Here is a 26,877-nt window from a genome sequence, read left to right on the forward strand (position 1 = left end):
TGCTGATGGTTTCAAAAAGAAAAGTTCAGTGCATTGCAGAAACTGACATACAGAGGAGGTGCCTGTAAGGTGAATGGAAACAAACCCAAATAAACAGGCCAATTAATAACAGCAGACCCATTAACAAGCTTCCAAATATGAACTCATATCTATCCATCCAACAGAGCCCAAAAGGTTGTTTTTATTTCTTTTTCTCTTTTTTTTCCTTTCTTTAATGTTTGCAGCTTAAATTTTCCGTTGATGTTTGGGGAAATGTGCGGTTTTTAAGTACAGACATTTGCTTTTTTATTGATGAACAGCCACCAAACACCCCCTGCTCGCTGTGCACGATGGAACCAGGTCATAGATTCAGTCTAGTTCACTCGACCCTGCCTCCGCTCCCCTGTGGCACGCCCACAGACAGGCGGGAATCGCTGTGGCGTTACATCACTTCCCCGCTAGCGGTGCTCTTCCTGTCTGCACAGGCACAGTTCTTTTCTAATGCTTGCAAGTTAAGCTGCGCAGTAGTTTTACATTGAATATCGAGTAGCTCAGAGATTTTCTACCTAGCAAGGTTCAGTGTTGTAGGGTGGTGATGGTAGATGGAGTTGGGAGGGGCAGTTAGACTGGGGGCGGGGGTTAACTGGAGAGGGGGCTGGGGGGAAGTTAAGGGGGTTTAAGGTGGTGATGGAGATGAGGATGATGGTGATGTGGAGGTTTCTAATGGGGTGGAGGTGATCATTCAGTTTTGCTGCGCTTCATAGCTCCAGGAAGCTTCTCTTGCAACCTGGAGGAGAAAAAGAACAGGGGTGAAATACAGAAACCGAATCAGGATGTACAAGCTGCTGATTGTAAGATGATTATTGATAACCAACCCCCCCCACTGATGATTAGAATCACTTACTTGGCCATTGTGGTGTTGACTTGAGTACGTGCCACATCAATGTACTGATCAATCTGGGTCTGGAAGGTAATAATGAGATTAGCATAAGTGAAAATATACATTTAATCACATTTAAAAAAGAACATGCAAGACCTCCGTACAATTAGGGGTGTTGTGGCTCTTGTAAGCAAAGTGAAAGCCGAGTTAGGAAAGTCGTCCACATTCTAAATGAGTGTTAGATGAGGGTGTGACCTCAGGATCTCAACTCTGATGATGTCACTCTGCTGGCTTTATCAACCTGGGACCTCTAACCTTTACTGATGGCAGTTTGAGTTTGGATCAGCTGGAGGATGCTGAGAAAATGTTGGAAACTAGTTGGAAGGAGTTATCGGAGGATCTTGCTCATGAGTGAAAGTGAGACAGAGCATGAGATCAACAGGAGGACTGATGCAATGTTGGTAATAACACGTGGCTGAGCCTGAAGGAGAAGCCGTTTGTTTATCTGATAATCTTCAAGTAAAAATCTCCTGAACCATGAACATTGAAGGAATCCTAACTTAAAACTAAATGACAAAAGGTCTCAAAGGTGGGTGATGATGCACAACTTCAGCTCATACTTAATGGAACAGAACTGAGTATTAAATCCTAAAAAACTATGACTATGGAGTATGACGTTAAAATAACTCACTGACAAAGCAGCACATTTTTGGGGGAATCACAAAATGTGACCGATGACAAATACTCATACAGCAAATGAAGAAAACAAAACAAAAAATGGTGCTGCCGGCAGACATGTCGTATGACCTAACAGTGCAATGAGGTCATACTCTCAGCAGCTGGACCAGAGGGATGCAGAAAGCCTTCAGTGTCTGATCAAGGCTGGAGTCATCCAGTGAGCTCCCTGCTGATTGCTATATTGTCATACCCGGGGGATTGTGGGGGACGTGGGCAGCTGACTGAGAGTCAGGCTTTCATCTGATATATTCATCATGACCTGGGTGGGAGTCTCACCTTGTTCTTCTCGTAGACTGGAGGCAAAGCGAAGAGCAGGATGTCAGCTGGAGAGCAAAGGGAGACAAAGACGTGTTACAGTGTTTGATTCTAATGTTTCAATGGAAATCACTTTTCACATAAGACATAAAACCCCTTCTACGGGGGTGCAGGCTGATGTATGTTTTTACTCCTTTATAAGCTAATTTGATCATTTCAAAAAACAGCACAATATTAACACTAAGTTAAGTCTCCAAAACGCCCCCTGAGTTTATTTTCACATCTATCAATATCCTTTAACTATCAAGCTGTTATAAGGGCTTATTTAACAGGTTGATAAATATTTGTCTTTGATGGTATTAGCAGTATTTTAAATCAACTTATTAGTCATTAAAAACATGATAATGTGAAAACCTTTTTGTAAAAGTTTGGGATGGTTGAGGAAAGAGACATGGTCAGTGACCTCAGAGCGAGCTTTGCTGTCCTGATATGTGCTATCCATTATGGGATGGTTCCCTGTGGTTATCTGGTCATCACTTCATATATACAGTAATCTACTGCCTATGATCTATCCAATCACTTGGACCATAACAGCGAATGAGCATGGTGGCCTCACTACAATACCCAAGGTGTATTATTGTCTCACAACGACATCTGCTAGTTTCAATATATCGTGCAGCCCTATTAGTTACAGGAGTTTACAGAAGTGATGACTTAGAAATATGGATTATTTTTAATGTGAGCATTTTATTGGGGAAAACAGAAACATGCACTTTTTCTACATGGCATGGTGAATGTGGCACGTTTCCTGGTTCCCACAGTGCTTACCCAGGATCAGAATGGTGATTCCATTGAAAACAGCTCCTACGTAGGTCAGCAGCCACATGACCACAGCCAGCTGAGGAGAGGAGAGCAAACAAAGGAGCACACAGGGTGAAGTATTTCCAGGACACCACCCATACTTTGGTTTTACTGATATCACACTCAAAATGATGAAATCATGTGGTAAATAACAGTGACAAACTAATTTTGTGGTCTCATCCTCTTACTGGTGTAGAGGTAAAGCAAACTGTAACGCTTAGTAACCAAAACCAAGTAACATAACATCATCGAGTGGACAGCACAAACACAGAAACTACTCTTGCATACATTTCCTCATTATTTATGTATGGAGCAAAGTCCATATCAGGACACCACAGAGGAAGCTGCTGTTCTTCAGAAACACCTGAAGTTTGCTTAAGAGCAGCTCGACTCTCCACATCACTGCCGGGAAAGGTTAAGAGGACTGATGAAACTAAGCCTGAACTGTTGAAACATGCAGCTACTGTTCAGTGGAGACAGCTTCATGATTTGGGGTTTTGCTTCCTTTCGGGTTTGGATAGTTCATTAATATGGAGGGGGAAGAATTCTTATTCCTTACAGTATAATGTCAGGGATGCTGTGTCCCAACTGAAGATCACTAGTTAATGAAACAGCAAGACAATCACCCTTAAAGTAAATCTACTACAGAATAAGTTCAAACCAGAAAAAAAAAAAATCTGAACACATCCATGATTGTGACAGTGAAACAGGTCAGAACATCTCCTTCAAATTAAGATGTATACATTCTTGTGCAGGTTACAACATGTGTTCAGGTAAGCCACAGAAGGGAATGGGGCTGACATTTGATGGTAATCAGTTTACATTTGCACTTTGATCTACAAGTGATTAGATGTGTATTACATCACAGCTTACACCTGCTCCCACTAACAAAGACCAACCACAAACTGCTGCTGCAACAAACTGAATGATAACTTTACTTTGCTCCATTTTTTTTGACCTTGTAACCTTACAGACGTTTTTTTCCCATATACTCACAACTGCTGGGGTTTCTTTTAACAATACAGATCTGGGTCCGACTATTAACTGACTGACTCGCTCCTCATGTTGAGTGACTGCTGAACTAATCGGAGTTTAAAAAAAAAAAAAAGGATTCTCCCAGGAGAGGAGTATGTATGAGCAGAGTGGAAATAGATACCTAGTAACATACATTATAAGTCATTTAAATGATCATAACAAAGGGCGACAGTGGGCGGCTGCAGCTGCTCACCTTTAGGGAGTCCACAAGGTCCTCGACCAGAAAGAGGCGGCTCATCTGCTTTAGGGCTCGGTTGATGTAGGTCAGACTGGCGTCCACGTGCTTGCGGAAGGTCTCTGGGGGGATGCTGACATCCTTATCTATCAGCGTTCTGCAGAGAGGGAGGAGGAGGGGAAGGTGAGCACTAAATTAGGCTAAGTGAAAGTGCAGCAGGAAAACGTGCATAACCAGCCTGTGGTAAAAATAAATATTCAAAGAGCAAACCATAACATTTCATTTCACTTCAGAATTATAATTTTGTACCACTTGGCACAAATTAACGATAAAAAGCTAAAAGGAGGTTAATAGGGCTGCTGATCAAGACCAATGGCTCATTGATTACTTAGTCATGTAAAGAAATGTCTTGTTTTCAAGACTCACTTTCTGGCAGGTATTTCTTTCTCTTCTGTGACACTTACTGAATTTCACAAATTATTTCCTCTCACTGCTTCTTTACCTTTAAATCGATTGTTGGCTGTTAAATTCCCATCTATAAAACTTGCACCGAAATTTCACATTAAAAACTTTTCATCAGCTTGGTGCAACTTTAATTTTAAATAGATGCAAAAACAATCACGTTTCACGGACGGTAGATTAACAGCAATTAGAAAAAAACATTATAAAGTAGGAGCAACTGTAAATGATAAGTGGATATCATATTTTCATTGAAGCAGAAACTGTAACATAACTGTTCATTATTTATCTAGTGAGCCATCACTGCGCAGATAACTCCAGCTTCCAGTTTTTTGTGATTCATTTGTTTTGTTAGAGCTCTTATTAAATACTGACATTACCTCAACACTGGCTGTTATTTGACCATTTATGGTAAATACATTCCATGTCACTGGAAAAGGGTGCAGAACGTATCTTTGTGATGTGACGTCTTTGGTTTGTGCTCTGGAGACGTAAGATGGGCATTTCCCTCAATTTATGAATATAATGTTGGGTTAATAGCTTCATTGAATTTGTACCGTGGACGTATCATGTGGTTTTCATAATAATACACCATGTTCCATTCTGTAACTCTCTTTATCAGTTGGTTTGATGTTCAGATGAAATATGAGGAGGGCTCAGTTTTGTGCCTTTAGAGAGGAGGTAGGATATGAACTTTATGAAGCCTTCCTCTGGGCATTAAAGTGGCTTTGGTGGCTTATGTGAAGCAGTGGTTTAATCCATGTGGCAGAGCAAGGCAGCAACATGGCTCACTGAAACTAGTTTTATCGCAATCAATCTTTCATGCTCTTTTTATTGTTCCATGCAGTGGAAGTTGTGTTGTGGACATGCCTAACATTGGTACTTTATGTTAATTCAGCCACCATCAGAATGTGCATAGTCTCATGTCTTCACTTCATTCAGAAGAGTTTCAAATTGTGACAGTCTTCTAATATATGTGTTTTAAAGCCTAGTTTTGACACTGTTTGGTGTTACCATATCAAGATTAGAAGTCTGACCAGCATTTCTTTCTAATGCAAAAAAATAAATACAAATAAAACGAATATCATTGCAAGACTGAAGACTTCTGAGTGAAATACTGATCAATTCAAACCAATTCAATCAAAGCTCCCAGCAGTATTGATGGCAGCTTTCTTTTTCTATTTGGTCTTACTTGAAGGGGTGTCCATCGCTAGACTTCTGCACGGCCTGGACCACAGACTTGTAGATGCGGAAGGTGATGGTGACACAGAGCAGGGCCAGTAGCAGGTAGGACGCCACGCTGATGACACTGAAGGCTGCCAGGGACAGCAGCATCAGCATGGACAGACCGAACACCACGCCCGACTTCTTGGGGTCTCGCCAGTTGATCAGATCCTTCACTGTGGAGGTGAAGGGAGGAGGTTAGACTGGTGTTTGTTTGACAGGCCTACACTGAAATATCATGAAACCTGTTTAAAAAAGAAATAAACTACAAGCACATCCAAATCTTTTCCATGTAATCTGTTGTTAGATGGAGCATATTAGAACACAGTTTTAAAGCAGTTTGATGGATCACATTTGATACAAAAACAAATACTAATTATTTCTATTCCTAGGATGACCAATATTAAGTTACTGTCTTTGAAAATGTATGCAAAACACTTCCTGTACATATTTCCACTTAAAACAGGACAATGAACAGGAGAGATTTTGCCATCAAATAGCTGAAAGGCTTGTTAATGTTGTGTTCCACTGATGGAAGCATTATGCATCTAAAATAAAAACACAAAATAGAGTATGACATGTCTCGATGAAAAATTGGATTTGCTAAATTTATTAAGATTATTACTAAATATGGAGCAGGTTTAGATTTTACATCAACTTAAACAGGAGCAAATCAGTAAACACTAAATTATTGACCTTGTTGAAAATAGCATCAACTAGGCCTTTAGAGAAAAACCCTACTACTCTGCAGCTCTGGCCCAGTAAAATGTTAAATGAATATGCGCCATAAATATCCTTGGGTGTCTGTGGCCAAGAGTAACAGAGAGGCACATAGCTGTAGATGCCAGCGTCATGTTTGCATGCATGTCCTGTGAGGAGTTCTGCATGCAGAAGTAATAGCCTCTATACAAGGCGGTTATGTAATGCTGGACTGTCACTCCTTCCCCCTGCGTAGGGAAAATGGGGGTATTTAAAAAAGCCTTGTGTCAAATTGGTGGAGAAGCCACGTGGGCTGATGCCTCAGGGACGGTTCAGGCCTCGCTGCTGCAGCTAGTTTAATGGGAACACACGTTATAAAGGACCCACCGACACACCACAGAAAACTGAACAGCTATTTGACAATTCCCATTTCGAACAGCTTTATCTTGTTATTCCTTAGCTAAATCTTGCAATATCTTTTGTGATACAAAATACAAATGACCTGTTTTTTTGCACTAAGACAGCATTTATTTCAAGTTTGCGTAACTAAGTAAAAGATACCTCCGCTATATAAATATCAAAAGTCAAACAGATCAATGAATAACATTGACTCAAGACTCTACTTAATTGCATTGTCTTTCTGTAGTCAAGTTCAAATAATGTGCCTACTCACTTTTAATCAACTATGACTCCTCAGAATTTTGTATAAGGGAACCAGAATTATTTCTTCACTGTCTGGATTTTCATTTTGAAACTTTTATAATTTTAATTTAGATTTATACTGAGTTTGTTCTGAATAAATTTAGAAATACAGCTCAATTGCTTCTCGAATGAGTGTGCTAAAAGTTTCTGAAGCACGAGAGACACTTGTCAAGTGTGATGCAGATATGACGAACAGTTTGCAAGATATGCAATCCACATACAGACAGACGTTAATTAATAATAATTAATTACAGATACCATTGTCTATCTTTTGTAGGTGGACTGAAAAGACCACAAACAATTACAGCCTCACAATTGACCATATTGTGAAACAGAGTTGAATTATCACCCATAGAGGAAGCATCAGAGAAGCATCAAACTTATTGAATGTAGGACTTGTTGCAGAAATCTGTTTGTATCGATTGTGTTCGAACAATGCTAACCCCCTGAACTCTACTAACCTTGAAGCATCTATTCGACAAAGTAAATGAAATAATGTTAACAAATTACTGTGGTAAATTTGCAGCATGACACAACCTGATCACATGCAACATGTGTGTCCAGTTTTTCAGCAGTGACTGTAAATTAAAACATACATCATCTGTATCTACTGCGAAAATACTTTGTGTTGTAAATGCAGTTTCAGTCCTGGGACATGTTTATGACACCTTTATGTTTTGAAGTTGTCACTTATAATTGCAGACAAAGGACACGTAGAATTAATCTCTTCAATTGCAGTGTAGTTCAGAATGTCTGAACTGTTGGTACAGTGGTGCCTGTCTCCTCTCAGGCCTGTGGCTGTGAGTGTAGCTTTAAGAGAGGCACACAACACAGCGAAAGCAGGCCGAGAGAGAGAGAGAGAGACAGAGAGAGGGTGAGAGAAAGAGGGACACGAGAGGAGATATTGAACAAGGGACATCAAGCTCCAGCTGCCTCCCTGTGGGTGCCTGCAGCAAAGCATGCTGGGAGAACGCACACACCCCTGCAGTGCAAGGTGAGAAAACCCCACTTATTGCAGCATTACGTCAACTTTGTTTCCAGCTCAACGAATGTCAACTCAGTAAATATGCGGAATTTGTAAATCCACCCACTTATGTACCAAAATATGTACAAGGTCATGAATCCAGAGGTTATGAGAGCAAAGTTGCTACGCTAAAGACAATTATAGGTAGCAGAGACTTATAATGAGCTGCATAACTACAAACTGTTCAGCAGGAGTAATAAGCTGTAAGATTACGTCAAGCAACAAGTAAGCCTGTTCAAACCTTGCTCTATTTTTCATTTGACCCCATTACAAACCCCAATAAAAGCTTTGACTAAAAACCAGATAACAGCCACAACAAAAATGAATTACCGGTTCATGTCAGGCAGCTTAATGGGAGTCAAATACCAAACACTGACAGGTTCAATTTGATGTGCTTTTCCTCCACTTAATCAAAAATGGCCTAAATTCCACGAATCTTTGAAGCACTGACAACAAGTCTGGCATTAGTAAGTCAACAAAGAAAAGTCAGAACGCCTTCAGCTTAAAACTATGGGGATTTCACAAATGGAATGTTGTAGTGGATGTTTTAAAGGTGCTACTTAGAAAATAATCAGTAAGCGTCGAGCATGACGAGCAGCAAACCAACTGAAATGAACACACCTTGTACCCCGCCTAATATCCCACTGAGGAGCAGCACTGCAGTGAAGCGTTAAAATAGAACAAGCTCATGGCTGGAGGGGGAGGACACGAAAACACATGCCCCTCTATAGAGTGCAGATAAATCAGAGCTTCCTCTTTGACATCAGTTTCAGTAAAGATTCTAAAGATTGTGTGCATTGTTAAGAGGCTTCACAGAACAATGTAAATGACCGATTTTGATACTTAAATGTCTGATACATGACATTTTATGCTTCTTCAGCACACCTTTGCTGCAGCACTAGCACTCTGCACTGTTCTCTGCCATGCCAAACCCAAGTTAGCATGTTCAACACAGATGGAGACGTATCACTGAATGTGTTAGGATTACTGTCTGCATACCAACCTCTGGGTCTATGTGTGTGTGGAATGGAGATCAAGTTTGCAGAAAAGGGAGGGTACTGCAGAACTGGCAGGAGTTGTTACTCCTGAAATATAACACCCTTTAAGAGTCTATGTCTGTGCAGTTTTGTTAATGAGGCCTTATCCACTAAAAAAAGACCATTGATTCCTTTCCCTTTGCCAGTAGTACAGTTTGACTTTGAATTTCTGGTGAGTCACAATAATGTCACAAAGCTGCCCAAAAGCAAGGTTTGTAAGCAAACGAGAACCGAATGGACTACTGACTATGTTACAGTAGTTACTTTCTTATATCTTTTACTTCAAAAAACAACACTGACTGAAAGATGTCCGAGCAGTTGCTGAGATGGCAAATAGTCCGAGAAGTTACAGATGGTACAACAGAACTTCATTGTTTCCATTATATTGCTATTAATTTGAGTTATTTGACCTGAAAACAAAGCACGCTGAACCCTTTCTCGCCAAAGAAAAAAAAAGCAGTGGTGTCAGTGGGTTTTTCTTTGTTCAGTGTGAAAGGGGCTTAATACATTCCAGGATTCTGACCTTCACAACTTGAAGTGAAGAGTATACACAATCATTATTAGAGTGGTTTAAATCAGCTCTCATGTCTATAGTGAAGAAGAGTGGGAGCATTATCAAAATAATTTGCATTAAGATTATTCTAGAGGACTTTATTTTCATTTGTTGTGTTTAATCTGTATTTAAACAGGGAGTCCCTTATAAATAAAAATCTCTTGTTTGAGGGAGATTACTTTTGCATCACTTTGTTTAGGTACCTTGTCTTTTAATCATGTCGTGGTTTTCACCAAGTGTACTGTGGAAAGTTGCACAAAGACAGAAACCTGACACTGAGGATTGACTGTAACACATGACTTCCAAGGTTCTTGCAAGCCAACACTAGGCCACCATATTGAATCCCCCAACCACTCTTTATATGGACCACTGCCCAGCTGTAAAGGACAGAGGGCAGAAGAGGGTCATAAGCTCAAAATGAATGGGAATCACTGCACTATAAGCTGCCTTAGTACACTACCCTTTGCTTTGATTGCTATAATCACTGTGACAGTCTTCAGCTTCCTGTCCAATAAGACTCTATGACTTTCAAGAGAAATATTTGTGTGTATTGCAGGCCCTTAGGTGCAAATGCAAATAAATACTTTACACAGTATTATCTGACATAACTAAGGGTAGGCAATATCACATCCAATGATATCATTTCTATTGTCAACTTTGAAAAGGTATTCAGCATTACATGTAGGCTTAAAGGGTGATGAGCTGTATCCAGTATTCCTTGATGTATCAGGCATTAAGACATTCTGACACAAGCACACCGGATCCAGTTACTTAACCGCTCCATTTCACTGCTTTTTGGCATTTGATGCTGAACATGTGCCATCATGTTGTAGTAAAATTTGCCCTAGTAGCAAATATGGGTTGCGTCAGTGCATGCCATACTGCGGTGAAATGTCCTCACTGAAGCTTCACAAGAACTGAATTCTCCAATTTTGCTCCAACTTCTAGGTTGTTTGGATAAACGATAGAATGAGTAACATCTAAACTCTGTAGGAAGTTGTCAAACATCTGTAGATGTTGTCAAAAAGGCATGATATGGAAGTCTCTCACAAGCTAATTTTTTCCCATTCTACACATAACTATACATCCCTGTTAAGGTACGATGTATTTAAGCGTGAGCCATTATTAGATTAAACATTGATGACTTTTATTTAGGATGCATTTGAACTATAGATCAAATATAAAGATGGATGATGTGACAGCTCCCAAGAGTGAAGACAAATAATCTTGATCATCTCTTTGTAGCTGACTGCAATATAGGTCATAAATCCTGCCTCCTCAGTGGACAGGACACGGACCAAACTAAGAAGTAAGATGAATTTTTCCCAAAGATGAATTCTTTCATTTTAGGCAGTTCTTATTACACTTATGTATCTTAAAGTGTTCCCACGTCTGATAAGTTCAGTTTTTAAATGGTTATTTGATGTTATAAAAATTGGGCAAATCGTCATAATTGACAGCTGAGACTAACTCTTGATTGGTGTGTATTGGCAGGATCACGATACCGCGCAAACTCTAGCTCAAAATGAAAAAAATAAAACTCAAAATGGTGGTACTCGTATCCAGGATATTTGAGCTTCTATTTTTGAAACAGGTGAAAGTGGAGAAATGTCATCCATCTTTTTATACAGTCTATGGTTTTAACTAAGTTGTTTGAAGCTTACTAAGGCCTACACTTCAGGCTACACTAGGCCAAAAGTAGGGAATGGTAAACAAAACAAAAAAAAGTCCTCCTGCAATCATCAGGTAGCTGCATTTTTTTCTTCTCGCCTAAAAACATCTGTCTACACAAATACAATATATGAAAAGAGAAAAACATCTTGAAAAGGAGCAGGCAGTTACAAGGTGCAAGTGAGAAAAGGGATCCTATCGAGGTAACTGCATTAGCTTAGAAGGCCTACTGCCCTAAAAGAAGGGGCGTTACCTGATAAGTGGGTTAGTATCGCTGTCAAGACATGCTCAGCAAGATGATAGGCTTCAGCTACCCATTCATCAATGGCTTCCACCTCTTTGGAGTATGTGCTGTCGATTGCAAGTTCACTTTTGGAACACGGAGGGGTAGGAACTGATGTATCGGAAGACTGTTCTATAACAGTAGCATTGGAATTAGCTTTGTCCTTGTCAGGAACCTTAGACTGAAGAGATGCCAACTCATCCTCCTCTTGACTGCTGCCCAGCTCTTTGAGAGCACTGATGGTAAGTTCTTCTTGTTCAAGGTCCATCACCATGGTTGGTGTGGACTGGGAGACAGACCAACCAGTTTCACAGAACTTGGACTCGGAGAGGACACTCTGTTGCTGGTTGTCAGGTTCTTCATCCTCCCTAGATTTCAGGCACTCTCTCATGAACTCCACAAAGCTATCTGTACGCTCCAAAACTGTGCTGTCAGGGTCAATACTCTCTGGGATCTGGGTTGCCTCTGGTTCGAGGACACCTGGTTTCATGTCATGCTGGAGAGAGTTTCCATTTGCAATATTATCTGAAACATTATCCGTGGTCGTTATCTTATTGAAATCTGGCTCATTGATGCTGCTTAATGTCTCACAATAATTCAGTGAAGTGAAGTCATCCAGAGTTTGACAGTCCTGTTTGTTCTCCAGAACATCACTTTGTGCAGGGCTTGAATTCAGTGTTTGAATGTGGATTTTAGAAGGATCAGTAAGAAACTGCTCATCCACAGGTGAGGATCGATCATAATCGTAATCAAAAGACTCTCGGTCATATATCTCATCTTGAATTAAGCTGGTTTTAGAGTGGGAAGCTACTTCCACGCAAGTCTCTTTTACAGCTGTGTTGCTACTCAAATCCAATTCGGGTTGGATGGAAGGAACTGATTCCTTGGACTCAAGATTTGTGCTGCAAGATTTAACCAGCATATCGTGTGCTTCATCTGACCATTCGTCATCATTGTCTGGGAAGTCCACTTCTTCTTTTGGGACTATGAAAGGTAAGGGTTCATCATTTGCTTTATTAAAAGTACTCTGTGTCTTTGTGATATGTGCTTGGGAAATGTCTGATTCAGAGACCTTTGAAACAGTTGGATCGGGTGGGGCCTCTGGCACAGATTTAGGCTCCTGATGGTACGCTTCTGGAAGAGATTTAAGAATCTTGTGTTTAGGACTGTATTCAACATCAGAGTCCACAGGTGAGGATGGAGGAGAGTAGCCTTCGATGAATTCAGTTTCTAAGGGGCGTGTCTTGGGTTGTTCATTTTCACTGTACTCTGGTTCTGGGGTTTTGGGAGCCTCTCTGGTTGAATCTTTTAAAACTTCATAATCCTCATCTTCATCTACTTCAAGCTCCATTTCCATCTCCTCTTCACTGTAATTTGGCTCATCTGTCTCAATAACATTGATTGTCGGAACCTGCATTAACGTCCTCTCTGACTTTGGTGGAGGGGTCACCTTTTCCTCAGTGGGGAGAGAAGGAGCTGTCGAGGCAGGGGCACTGGTGGGATCATTTGAAAATGCTGGATCAGAAGATGCAATGGGAACAGATGCAGGGATGATGACACCATCTTCAATGACAGTATCATCCGACTCTCCTGAGCTGTCTGCTTCACTTGCTTCTGGCGGATCTCTGGTCCAAGTGGTCTTCTTGTCATGCAAAACATTCTGTTTAGCATTCATGTCAATTGGTGGGGAGACAGGAGGAGATGGGGAGTCAAAGCCCGCAGGAGGAGCAGGTGATGCTGGAAGCTCTGAATCAAGATTTGCTTGAACCTGGACGGCTGGTTTTTCCTGCTGATCCCACATGTAGGCTGTTGGCAAAAAACTAAGGTCAAACTCTGCCTCCTCCTCTTGCTTATGTGCATCACTTAGCTGATCCTTCAGCTCATCCTTCAGTTCTGAAGTTACAATAGGAGAATCCATGAAAGCATCAGGGACACCAGCAAAGGTAGCAGGAGCATTGGGTAAAACTATGTCAGTCTCCTCCTTCTCTTTTGATGCAACAGTATTGGAAACCAGGGTACCTTTGATTAGATCTACAGCATCAAGGTCTGGCACAGGTGGTAAATGAGCCTTCATCCACACTTCTGTTTCTTCAAATTCATTCACTTGTCTTAAATCTCCAAGTACTTCAAAGGGGGATTCCGGTGACTCCTTATCAACAGACACTTCTTTTTTCTGGTTAGTCGGTACAATTATCTCAGTGGGAGATTTTGGGGTATCATTGGGAGATTTTTGGGCCTCATTGGGAGATTTTTGGGCCTCATTGGGAGATTTCTGTATGTCAGTGGGAGACTTTTCATAGTGGCGATCTCTGAAGTGAGAGAAACCTCCCTCATTTCTAAAGTCGGGTTCCTTCTTTTTGGCAGCAAGAGCTTCCAATGCCTTTATTCGCTCAGAAACTGGAGATGTCTTTATTGGTGAATCCGGCTGTCCATCTGGTGGCCCTGCTTCACTCGCATAGTGACCAGGTGTGAATGAGCCAGGTTGAGAAGGAAAGCGAAGGGATGTCGCTACACCTTCACAGGGCTTTTCAGAGCCCAGGACAACTCTTTTGTCTGCATCACCATGCATGAAGAATGAAAGCGAAGAGGAAAAAGGAGGGAAGGTCATACAAATCACAGTCACTAAAATCTTATGCACTTCTACTATTCAGCGAGACATTATTGTTGCAGCCCAAGCAATCATGCATTGCATAATGATAATGTAAGGCAGATTCATGAAATAGATGGGATCTTCACTTTTTGCATGCTGCTTTAAAGTAATCCACAAAGTTACCATCAAGAAGCACTTAAATGGTATCTTAATTTATTGGATGATCAAATGAAGCAGCAAAATAAATAAAAACTCACTGACAGAGAGTTCTTGTAAATTAACATGTGTGGCTATGGCCACTGCTCATCAGTTGCAACCTGTATATCAAGTGTGTATAACTTACTATACTTGCAGGCCTGACGGCAGTTTCTCTTTGTTATTGATTATTTGATTAGATTATTTAATTTAATGTAATTCATTAATAAATTCTTTCGATTTTATCACGTTGAAGAAGTTGATTTGACCACCCTTCTCTTTAGATACAAAGCTAAAATTATTTTGGCACTTTTATGTCATATGCATTTTTACAAAAGAGTAGAGTTAAGTTATTTATAGGGTTATATATGTATTGGTATTGTAGGCCTACATTTTTTAAGTTTGTCCACCAAAAGTTGCAGTCACTGAGACTAATACTTTCACTGTACAGAAAACTGAAAAACTTGATGAATGAAATGGACAGTAGATCCATGTCATGTGTGTCAAGACAACTCCGTCACTCTGCTTCTTGCCGTAAGCAGACTCCAGTCTCCAGTGTAGTTTGAAACTGTTTGGGCCGTATCAAATCTGTGTCTAACCCTTGTCAAGTGGGATGTCAGCCTATATTGGTTGACCCAGGAAACATTACCAGTCTTAAATAATGTAAAAAACTAAACTTTTTGATGGATTATAAAAATGTTTTCTTCTGTCATCTAAAACAGAGAGTGAGCATCTTTATCTGGACGTTCATTGGTTTTTTTAAAGTAACACTTGACCAGTGGATCCCCTCCCATTTTGCAACTTTTTGCATTCAATATATCCAGACAAGTTCCTGACCTTCACAGACACATTCAGGCCCATTCCATCCAATAAAATTTGGAATGAATGCCATCGAGACAAAATTACATCAACTCTTTTAACACTTTCTTGAAGGACAGACTGAGCAAACCACATCTCCTCAGTGCATTCTGTATACTTCAGCAAAAAGTGGCCAGACAACATATTGTCACTAACTCTCTAACACAGATATGGACAAGAGTTCTGATTAAAGAGAGGCTGTGTTTCTTATGTACATTTCACTATAAATGAAATGCAGACCTGCACACATATACACACCCAACCCAGAATTTACTGTCAGTTCATTTAAGGGCTAAACCATCAGGAAATGGTTCAGTCTAATGATTGGATAGCCACCTGCCAGCCAATAGCTGAGATTCAAATGTCTGTGTCTACAAAAATGCAATTTTATTCAAATTCAAAGATTTCTAGTTCTGCACATTTATTTCAAACACAACATAAAAGAAAATGATGAATCTCAAAAACTCTTACCCACAACAAAAGAGTTGCACTCATTGTTTTGGTCAGTTACTTGATACATAATTCGTGTTGGTTAACTGCCCATTATAACATCAGCAAACCATGTAATAATCTGATGTTAGAGTTAGATAATACTGCTGCTCCTGTGCACATTATGAGGTAATTTAAACACTATTTACTCAGTCACAGAGCTGAGTAAGATTTTATAAATCACTTTGATGGCAAGCCCCCCCCCAGCCATTGTGGAAGCCACATAGTTCCCAAAAAAATTCTAAGCAACTGTTCCAACAATAACATGATCCCTTTCAGCACCAATGATCTCCCATTTCAAACACCCATCACCATACATCAACCTCCACCTACAAATGACAATGAATTAATTAAGGTATTTAGAGATTGGCTGATTTTGTCTAGATAATTTTTTACTTTAAGTGTTAGAATATTAACCATGTCTGCATAATACCATGACCTCTACCCTTCCCTGACAATGTATAGACAGACTTTTATACTAGTGCCCAACTGACTGGTCAACTTTATCTTGGATAGCACTGCCTCCTACCCTACACCACAATACAATGCCTTGTTCAAACTAGGTCACATGAATGGACTTTCAATCTTGCCAACAGTGCTGGAGTCCTTTAGCTCTGTAGCCTACTTGTAAACAACTTCCAAAATGTGCCATCTCCTAATTTAGGCCTATGAGGTTTTCTACGTCTGATGTATGTTATTTGCTTTCTGCAGTAACTGGAGTTTTCCGATTATGTATGCGGCCTGGCTATCGTGATGAGCTCGTAATAGGTCGAGATTCACAGACTTGTGTTTTAAGTGTGGAATTGTGATATGTGATTAAAATACATTGTGGCCCATCGATGCTATTCTAATTTAACAAGCACTACTTTATTGACTACCATTTAGTCACACGCAAGTCTAGACTTCTACCATTGAGAAAAACCACAGCTCAAAAATAATCTGAAGCAAACTAATGAAAGAAAACCTACTTTTGAATGCTTGAAGCAAGGATATGAGACATGCACAAAGCCTAAAAAGATAAAAGCAGATTGTGGGGTGGAGGGCGAGTGAACAGCCACAGGAAATGCTAGGCCCAGGCCACTGGGCGGTGGATGGTATCTCCAGTGCCACTCATCCTCTGGGACCTGGTTGCTAAGAGGGCTGAGAGAGGGTAGCTTGGATACTAGGGCAGGAAGAAGGTAGCACCATCCCGCCGGGACATCAACCTGATCCATTTTTAGGTTTCTGCTCTTGTGTGCACAATGTGAACTTGAACTTCTCTGCTTTCTTAAAATAAGGTGGCAATCTTGGGATTATCTTGAACCGACAGTGAGGGCTGCTGACCTAAATAATGCTCGTTAGCAGGCGGAGCCGGCTGAAATGGATCAAATTGCTAACAGCTGCAGAGGCAACGTTTTACAGGTTTAATTCTTGGCGTCTGTAAAGATCCTGGAGATCAGCAAGAATAAGCTGCAGTGACTTCTAAATCAGAGTTATAGGGGTTTCCCTGTAGACAGCTAGGGATTTTTGCCAATTTGATAGATCACTTCCAAGGCAACCAAGGCACATTATTCAAAATGTACCATGTGTGTAAATATCTTTTAAACACTCTGCTGTTTCAGCTCCTGCTTCTCTGACTATGCATAGACACATTTCCTGCAGCCATTAGAATAATCTAAACATAGCCGTGTGTAGCATGACCTGGCAGCAGGGGTGGGGGTGGAGAAGAAAATTACCGACGCCATATGTCACTGAAAACAGGAGGTATGCTCCCCTGCTAACAAACCATTAGTCCAGCATCTGAGGGTCAGCAGTGTCTGAGCCAGATGGGTGGAACACGACTAGTTTTGTAGGAGGAAGGGCAGGTAAAGACCGGTCGAACTAGGAAAGGAGCTAGAGTTAGAGCTCATCATGTTGCCGGTTTCTTCGCAGGTCCTTTTTATTTTTATTGTTTAATAAAAATAGACTGTTACAAGCAGGAGAGGGGCACTTGAAAGAGGGATGAAGTAGCGCATAGCAGCAGGCCGGCGTGAGAGTAAAGGATAGAGGGAGAACAGGCGAGCAGCGTAAGAGAACCATACACTTGCCTTGAGGAGACTGAATGAGAGATACAGGCGAAGAGGAAAGAAAGGAATCTGAAAAAATCAAAAGGACAGAAGAATGATCATCCTAGAAGAAATAACTCCTATCCACTGCAACCATGGAAATAAAGGCATTCAAATAAGAGGTTAACTTATCCAGCCTTAACAACTCTATTTTTACGTAGAAGTTAACAGATGCCCATGCATTTGATCTCATTGTTAACTTCACTTAAAGTACACCAACTTTAATACATGCACTTATATTTGCTATGAAGGTAAGACCAAGAAGACCTTTTACTTAAGAAGCAGGCAAAAGCATTTCTCACTTTGCTTCCGACAAATTAACCACAACTACTGCAAAAAGACCATCATTTGTTCTTCAGTACCTCTTACATTGTACATGGTGTGTTCTAAAGAAAGTAGCAAGACACAACCAGTTTATGTAAAGTACAATCCAAGAAGTATGTGGGCAGTCTTATCCAACACACCTGTCAACATACTTTTGGTCTGGGGCTGTTTGGGCGAGGCCTCTAAATTCCCCATTGAGGAAAATCTTACTGCTACAATAAACAATGATAACAGTTTGTGTTTGATTAACCTTTCGGTAAAGGCTAAGAAGAGACTGGTTCCCCCAGTTTGTTGTACTATTACATATCATTTAGCTCACGCTTTTATCCAAAGAATGACTGGTCTGCATGGATCACTGACCTCAACCCCATCAAACTCCTTTAGGACGAAAATAGATTGCCAATCAGACCATAAAGCACAACAGCATTGGACATCACTAATGTTCTTGCAAAATCCTTACAAAAGTGTCTCCAAAATCTTGTGGAGAGTCTGTGTTAAGAGGGCTGTACCTCACACACAGATCTACCAGCACGAATAGCAGCCTCCCGGAGGATCAGAGTTATGTCGACACCTCTTAAACAAAGTTTCTATAAAAAATTATTATAATTAGTTTAATGTACAACTGTATCAAACTGCATTAATTTCAGTTTAGTTCAACTGATTGTATACATGTAAAACTGTTCAGATTGTACTTCTGTTCTTGTAACTGTAAATCCTTTAACGTTTCATGTTTGGACATCCTACATCCAGAAATCAGCCTCTGTCAGGGTTAAGAGGAAGTCACACTTCATACTACAGTCTTTTAGTTTATGAATGCATCACTTTTGCTACATTTACACCTGGTGTCCACACTAGTCTGGAGTCTGTGTCCCAGAAAAGAAGCCTTTTGGAAACAATGACGCAGACAACAACGCTTGCTTCTTCATTGAGTCTTATCAGTCAAAGACTCGACTACCAGCAGTGAATGCAAGGCATTGCTAACACTTACTTTCAGTGACAGTTCCACCTGGTACCTGCTCTTACTTTTCACCATTGCCGTTTCTAGTTTGTAGCTTGTTCTGCAAGTAAGCAACCAGCTGCAGGGTAGAACATTTGATCCGTTTACGCAGGCAGGTACATGACAAGTGTATGTGAATGGTCACATGATAATGCATTGTCAGGTGTGTTAGTGTGGATTAGGATTATTTGTGATGTGTAGCTAACACGCTTGTCTGGAGGGAGATCATTTCAAACATATTAATGTGAATCTAGCCTGGGTCATGATTTAGACTGCTCTTCCCTTCTCATTCATTTGAAAGGGAGAAGTGAGCAGATGCAGCTGGCTGGCCATCCAAAATGACTGCATCATGCAGCAAAGTAATTGAATATGGTTGAACTTTTGCTGCAATGCAACATGATGTCATCTGGCACCCATTCCAAGTGTGCATGCAAGCCCGTTTGTCCTGCTGGATTTCTCAGATTGTATTTCGCTTTCTCACTGGTACATGGACAGCACACCCTCAAACATGCAGCCCCTTGCCTTGTTTACAGGCATGACTTACGTCTGTCTGGATGTTCACCGAAGATGTGGGAAGGTTTCAGGTTTACTCAGGGATGTGCGGCCTCTCCCTTCAATTCATCTAAAGTGGAGTTGGTACAGGCCGAGCAGGTTGGGGTTGCTGTGCCCTTGCAGTGCAACATTCCTTCTGTCAGAATCATACAGCTGATACTCTAACACACCACACCTTCACTTTTTACGCATAGTGCCATGTCATCGTTAACAAGAAACCTTTGACATTAGAAATAGATATTAGAAAGCCTTTTCACCATCCCCAAAAAACTATATATGGATATTACCATAGGTCAAAACAAACTAAATATGAGCATACAATTATATATATATAGCAAAAATATGGAAATAAGAATTGTGTGAAAAGGTCTTAGGTCTGACTAATGTCAAGCTGTGTAAGTAAAACCAACATGCATCAACATACTGATCTAAAGACGTCATAACCTGAGTTTTCAACACAGCAGAAGAGAATAGAAGATTCATTTATATATATCACTACATCCGCTGCTAATGGAGCATGGGGTAATGTCAGGCGTTGCAAAACTGCATTTTGCGTTGTCTATGGTAAACGTTGTTAAAAAATCAACTGTTCAAGTAGCATCAACCAAATCTCATTATTGTTAATATAGGTCCTGCCTGAAATAGTTAAAATGGAGGAGGAGAAATTGATTATTGGTGGGGAACCACCCTGTTATCTAGATGTCAAGACAGTTTGTGGTGATCATAGGCAAATGTCTTTATCAGAAACAGACTAGAGCAGATAAATGCAACGGTTAACTTTCAATATGGTAACAACAAATACAAAATCTACTTTCAAAGACCACCAACCAAATGTAAGAGATGGCCGATACGAGTGGTATTTTTTGGGCACTGGGACCAGTTTAATAACTTAACTTTTGGTGTCTATACCTCCCAATACAATGAGAGAGCTGGGAGACTGGAGGGATCAGTTCTTTCTCTATTTTGTTTGAAGTTAAATACAATTATTTCATATAGTGTAGTAGTAAAAAACTGCTTCCGTTTCTCCTGGAATCAACATGATCACGATTGGCTCTGGTCTGGCTGTCGCTTGGGGAAATTTGAATAAAGTTGAGCCAGTTGAGCTCAGCGGGCGTAAAGCCAGGTCTCGTTCACAGTGAATAGCAGCTGTTGCTGTCCCAGCGTTTTTAATCCATATGTGTGAATGGCCCATTAAGACTGCCTTCATGCAGTCAGTCTATACTCCAAATAACAGCTCCTCTGAGTTAAATCGGACATTTGCAGCTGGGAATTGAGGTCACCTTTAACACTTTGCTTGGGGTTTATTACCTATCTTTATTCAAGAGCGTGGTCGTTCATTTTGAGAGCATTGCTTCTTCATTTCATGTCCACATTTTGGAACGCTTTCACTCGAAACCCTGCTTGAACACAGATTTGCTCTGTTCCTGCTGAAAACGGTGTGTCTACATTAATTTCCTGTGCTTTACTTCTCCTCATAGTCAGGCTGCCTCTGTTTACTCTGATTTTTACTCTCGCTCTGGGACTTTTTGTAAAAATTAACCCGTCAAAATTCGACAGCCAACAGAATGTTGCACTTGCTTTACCTCTGACAGCGTCCCTTAAAGGTGACCATTGTTTAACCAGGTTCAGAGGTTCACTGGCCAGAATGGATCATGGGATCCATGGGAGTATGATGATAAGATTGGCTTTCAAGTGTTGATTATGCTACAATTAATTATTCAAACTCCATGGCTAGGCAACAAATAATAAAATGGATGACGACTTGTTCCAACTTACAAAATTTCAGGGTTTATAAATGGGAAAGGTAGACAGTAGAAGTTTTACGTAACATCTCTGTATGTACAGAAAGTGTTAACTACTGATAAAACTGAGGAAATTCTGAAATCATAACAAATATCATTCCACATTACTCAAATCTCAGTTAATGCTACAGTGTGACTACTCCAGATTAGGATCCACATTTAGCTGCTCACAATTTCTCTGGGTTTGTTCAGTGAGAACAGAGTGTATAGAAGAATTTTCTAAATGAACATCAAGCATCATGTCATTAATGAGCCAAGACAACATCTTTCAGAAAGATTTACAAAGAATTTTCTTTACAAAAATGAAGGAACGTGAAATGTACCTACTTCCTGAAGAGCCTGCAATAATTTCCCAGTTTGGGATCAATAAAGTACATCTATCTATCTATCTATCTATCTATCTATCTATCTGAGATGGGACATCTTGGAGACACATGAGGTGGTCAGCTGCCCTGATTTAGACCTCAACTATCTTCATGTCACGTTGACTCATGAATCTATCCTGACTGACGCAGTGGCAGAGAAGATAAAAGTTTACAGTGATTATAGCAATTGTCCTGTCATGTGGTACTAAGTAAGCAACGAGTGAATATCAGTATATAGTCATATGTACTGCCAGCGGGGGCTCCCCTGCTGTGTCGTAACATCGACTTCTCCTGGATTTCTACAGACTTAAGAGGCCAGGGGGATAAAGTCCACAGAAACTGCGCCGCGTCTCACTCTCACATTTGCATTCACACATGCACCTCCTGTGAAGATAATACTAGAGTAACGGCGGAGTTCAGCGCATGTAGAGGGAGAGTAGAGGTTTGGTGAGTGCACAGGCCTGAGAGTGAGAAGGAGTCAAACTGAAGTTCCGGACATTTGTACAGCAACTGAGTGCAGACACACAGTTTAGAAGAGTTAGTTTTTACACATTTCAAAATCTGAACATGAAATGAAGAAAAAAATGCTCTCAAGATGAAAGTGCAAACTCTTGAGCAAAGATAGGAAAGAACAGCCATAACTTTGGTCTTGGGCTTCCAATGCTTTTGCCTTATTTGAAGTGATGGTTCAGGGTGGGTCTAAGGCTGTGCTTGCCATTTCTGCCCTGGCTGAAGCTATCCTGCCCACCCCTGAGGGCTATCTGATTGCCTCGCTGACCTCTGTGATATAGTCTGCTCCAGCAGGGAGTAGAGGGAGGGGGGGTCGACTTGGAAAGGCCAGCGGAGAGAGGGGGAGGCTGAAAGAACTCGGTGTTCTTTGAAGCGTTGCTTCTAAGTTTCACCTTCAAGTGCTTTATAGTGAGCACCCATCTTAATCTGTGAATCGAGATCCTTTAGGTTTGGTGAAGTTAGTTCATTTAACAATCCTGATGGTAATGATAGGAGAATAGTCACAAAAATGCATCATGCATTAGCATGTGACCAACTTTTTCCAGCCTGGCTACAGCTTTAGGAGGAATGTGTGTGTTTATTAATGTAGCTGGGCATTTCTCACTTACTGGAATGTTACCAACTACAGCAATTAAAGTTATGTTCCCTCATTAAAATGACAGAATGTAATGTATACAAAACTGAGGGATATAACACTATTCTACTGCTTTCTTCTCTGAACACTGAAAATGAACACAAGGTAACTTGGGTTTTGATGCCTAAAAATAAAGGTTAGTCTGATTATATTAGGAAACATGAGGACAGAGACCGTTGTTACGCAAGTTATAAAACAGTGAGCTCAGAATGAATGTCGAGTGAGAGAGTGCAACTAGTGTGACATGTTGAAAGTATGGACAAAAAAAAAAAAAAACATTGTTTCCTTTCTGATTGTGAGATTAAATATAATGCAGCAGCGAAAGAATTTGTTCCATGGCCAAGTTCCTCTGAAAATGTGATGCAATGTAGTTTGAGAAATTAGGTCCTCATCATGAAGTGTGCCACTTCCTTTGTGACTAGTGTCACTCATCAGCGTGCGAGTCAAGTGAAATGGGACTCATCTGCAGTTAGAAGCTGCAAAGGGCAGAGCAGGCTATCTTATATCTGTGACGTCCACAGACTAAGAGATGAACCTTGTATCTATAGATAGATTTCTATGATAAACACAATCACTTTAAGGAGCAAAACTATATCTATAACGTGGCAATCATTCAGGGACGTATACATTACATTCTCAGGGTCAATTGATACTTTCTTTTCGAGGGTGACACTGATACTGAATATTAATGACCAAGGAGAGGGATAGAAATTTTGGGAATTAAATCTGTACATTTGCAGTTTTTAAATCTTGGTATCAAAATTGAGACTGAAAAACCAAGACACAAACTACTGCTACATCGGTCTACAGGTCTTTTTTTATGTTTTAGTCCAGCCCATTTATATCAATGAAGGTAGGCTAAATAACTTACATGTCTGTTTAACTCAATAAAGCTTAACAGCACCACACATTAAATCCTCCAAGATCACAACACACCTCTAAAACTATTTCACTGAAAGCTGAACATTTGAACCTTCATTAAGAGGATTTATTGCAAGACTTTGGCACACTAGACTGAATTAGTTTAGCTAGGTGTTCCTAATAAACTGACAAATGTATATCAATTGCAAAGGCTACAAAGTACCTGCCTGGTATTTATTGGTTACTTTTGCTGCAGTTCTCACCTGGAAAAAGCTAATATGAATTGAAATAATGAAATATGATCTTTAATTCACAGTAACATGTTACAATCAGGGCTTTCCCAACATTGGGAGTAGAACATAAGGATTTCTGTGCAGCAGCTAAACTGAATATATTCCTGCATCTCTTTGAAGCTTAGGTTTTAAAAATGTAGGTTGTCCTTAATGGACAGAGTACCAATGTAACTGGCTGTTTGTAGCTTTATTAGGTTGCTAGGCTAGTGACTGTTGGAGTGAGTCAGAGTGAATCAGCCATAAAAGTGTTTGGTTGGTCCAGTTCAACCTGCAGTAGTTTCTGTAGGCCGCTTTGAAATGTTCTGCTCCCACAGAGGAAATGAATTCATGGCGAGTGGAAACGAGTTCTTAGCATCTCCCAACATCTTTCCGGCAGATATCAACCAGGGACTAAATCTGTCACAGATGATGAGCTAAGAAAGACTGAAATGTGACAAATGTTAAATGTCAAAGAAAATAAAGATGTGAGAGGAAGGAGGGCATTGTATTTGAATATTGTAACGATAATATAAATTATAATATTGTGATGATAATGCTTTAAAATTAACTAGCCATTTAACTGTTAGCCATGAAGCTACATCCACACCACATATACAGACAGTCCTTAAAGGTTATCTTGTTAGTTTTTTTACATCCACCCCTCAGTTAGCCTGGCAAAAGTGTGTGACATCATCAACTCTGTTATATCGAGACACCAGACTGTGCAGAAACAAATGTCAAGAAACATGCTTTTCTGACTATAATGCAGGTTTTGGATCATATCATAAATCGCATGATCACTGCACAGATGAATGCACTGGGATGCAGTTTGTATCCCAGTGCATTCCTAGTAAATGCCATTTGAATTTTCCTGTCCCCACCTTAGCGATAATAATTTCGAAACCAAGTTCAAACTCCCTAGAGCACAATGTGCCACACCCTGCCAGCTGACGCCCACTAACACATGTGCCATAATTCTTTTAACCTTTTAATCCTTTTCATTAACTGAACATGGCTTCCCAGGATTTTCAAATGGCTCTTGTGTGGTGGCTGATTGAGCCGTGGAGTCCAATCAGATAGCTTAAATCTAAAACACACACACACACACACACACACACACACACACACACACACACACACACACACACACACACACACACACACACACACACACACACACACACACACACACACACACACACACACACACACACACACACACACACACACACACACACACACACACACACACACACACACACACACACACACACGGTTAAAGCTGCCACTCCCTGACACAACCTGTCAATATGGTCCTTTGTTTTGTTTTGGCTCGTCTAGCCTGCAACTTGACAAACTGCATAGACTACATCAGGAAACATGATGAGTTATGAGAGAGAAATGAATGGTGGCAGTGAAGCTCATGAGGCTCCTGGTGCTTTGTTCGGGTTACTATTATGAAGACGACACAAAAAAAAAAAAAAAAAAAAAAAAAAGGGGCAATGCGCCTTTAAGAGGTCCTCCCTTCACTGGCAGTTGCCCAGTAACAATGCATCTGCAGTGCAGAGCAGCGCCGATGACGCTTCGTCACGCCAGAGGGCCACTGTCAAACACTGTCATTTTTAGGATCCTGCGCTTTAAAAAAAAAACGCAAACAACACGTGAACACACACATTGACGATGTTAGCAGTGGAGACAACACTTCAATCCGGCTGACACGACAAGCGTGTGAACGGCACGTACTGTGGGATACATTTTCCACAGTAGCCTCCTTAACTCGAGCAGTGTAACGCCGCTCATCAGCAAACAGCACCAGCCATAACTCATGGCCCGAAATGGATTGTTGAGTAACGTGTGCTCGGACACATCGGCCGCTGACTGTGCCTCTTTGCCTGTTAGCGGGGCGACATGGTCGAATTTGACAGGTTCATTAAAAGGGGGGGGGGGGTTGCTTTGGCGTTAGAGCCACATGCAGTGTGGGGGGGGGGGGGCAGATCGAAGCGACACACCGTTAAAGAGCATGGTCGGTAGCCGTGTGTCCGGACATGTTAGCTACCACAGGTGTTTCTCTTTACAGCCGAAACAACCACGCACAGGCCTACAACAGACAGGACGAGTACACTTATTCAATACCTACATTATCTATTGCCAACCTGTTAACATGCCTGTAAGTAAACACGAAGCATTTTTTTAATATATATATATATATATGGTTGAGCAGCGATTAATGTCAAAAACGTTACGTTGCTATTTGCGTTGGCACTTAGCTAGCTAACGTAACGTCAGGCTATTTCTTACCGGACAGCTTAGACTCTTTGGCAGCGGAATTTTGCCCATCGGCGAGCCCCTGCGACGATGTTATCTGGGTGGACTGAGTCATCGGATCCATTTTTGCTGTGGCTTCAGAGACAAGTGACTGTCGTCGCTGATGGGTTGGAGGGTCCCTCGAAGGTGTTACACGTCGTCTTGACTTTCCTCAAAAATTTCCCCAGCTGCGGGACTCGGGTGTTCACCTTCGACTCAGCGGATGAGCAGTGGGAGAGAGACGGCGATGGTCGGAAACAAGGCGGACTGACGAAGAGGAGGGAGGAGGAGGAGGCGGGAGGAGGGCGGAAAACATGTCGGGCTGAGACGCCTTCACAGTCTCCCCTGGGGCTCCGAAATCTCACCTTCAACCAATCCGGCAGGACTTTGCTCAAGCGCATACACATAAAAAAACACCAGTTATTCTTATTTAACACAACTATATATATATTTTTTATTGTATCC

General features: G+C 40.9%; 1 protein-coding gene and 1 long non-coding RNA gene across 4 annotated transcripts; one reads left to right on the forward strand and one right to left on the reverse strand.

Annotated features, from left to right (window-relative positions):
- Positions 1-206: 206 nt before the first annotated feature.
- On the reverse strand, positions 207-26,708 carry rtn3 (reticulon 3). Of its 3 annotated transcripts, XM_034615626.1 has the most exons (9): positions 26,407-26,708; positions 17,774-17,821; positions 11,546-14,128; positions 5,575-5,782; positions 3,942-4,080; positions 2,681-2,750; positions 1,874-1,920; positions 884-942; positions 207-766 (listed from the first exon to the last, which is right to left on the reverse strand). In XM_034615626.1, exons 1-9 carry the CDS (start codon positions 26,495-26,497, stop codon positions 718-720), a joined length of 3,294 nt encoding a protein of 1,097 aa, XP_034471517.1. In that variant the 5' UTR covers positions 26,498-26,708; the 3' UTR covers positions 207-717. The 3 variants fall into 3 exon arrangements, with proteins under 3 accessions (XP_034471517.1, XP_034471518.1, XP_034471519.1); XM_034615627.1 differs by lacking the exon at positions 11,546-14,128 and having other exon boundaries at positions 26,407-26,696; XM_034615628.1 differs by lacking the exons at positions 11,546-14,128; positions 17,774-17,821 and having other exon boundaries at positions 26,407-26,695.
- Positions 22,199-24,658, forward strand: LOC117751745. Its single transcript, XR_004611909.1, has 3 exons — positions 22,199-22,749; positions 22,789-22,793; positions 22,834-24,658. It is a non-coding gene; the product is annotated as an uncharacterized LOC117751745 (long non-coding RNA).
- Positions 26,709-26,877: the final 169 nt, after the last annotated feature.

The sequence above is a fragment of the Hippoglossus hippoglossus genome, chromosome 18 (assembly GCF_009819705.1).
Source record: "Hippoglossus hippoglossus isolate fHipHip1 chromosome 18, fHipHip1.pri, whole genome shotgun sequence".
Classification (NCBI taxonomy): Eukaryota; Metazoa; Chordata; class Actinopteri; order Pleuronectiformes; family Pleuronectidae; genus Hippoglossus; species Hippoglossus hippoglossus.

Bases quoted from the DNA above. Each gene is read 5' to 3' on its own strand.
- rtn3 (XM_034615626.1), bottom strand. From the start codon at position 26,497: ATGGATCCGATGACTCAGTCCACCCAGATAACATCGTCGCAGGGGCTC. The intron at 2,751-3,941 runs GTGAGCAGCTGC...TCCTCTCCTCAG, and splicing joins ACCTTGTGGACTCCCTAAAG to CTGGCTGTGGTCATGTGGCT. The intron at 943-1,873 runs GTGAGACTCCCA...ATTACCTTCCAG, and splicing joins CAGTCTACGAGAAGAACAAG to ACCCAGATTGATCAGTACAT.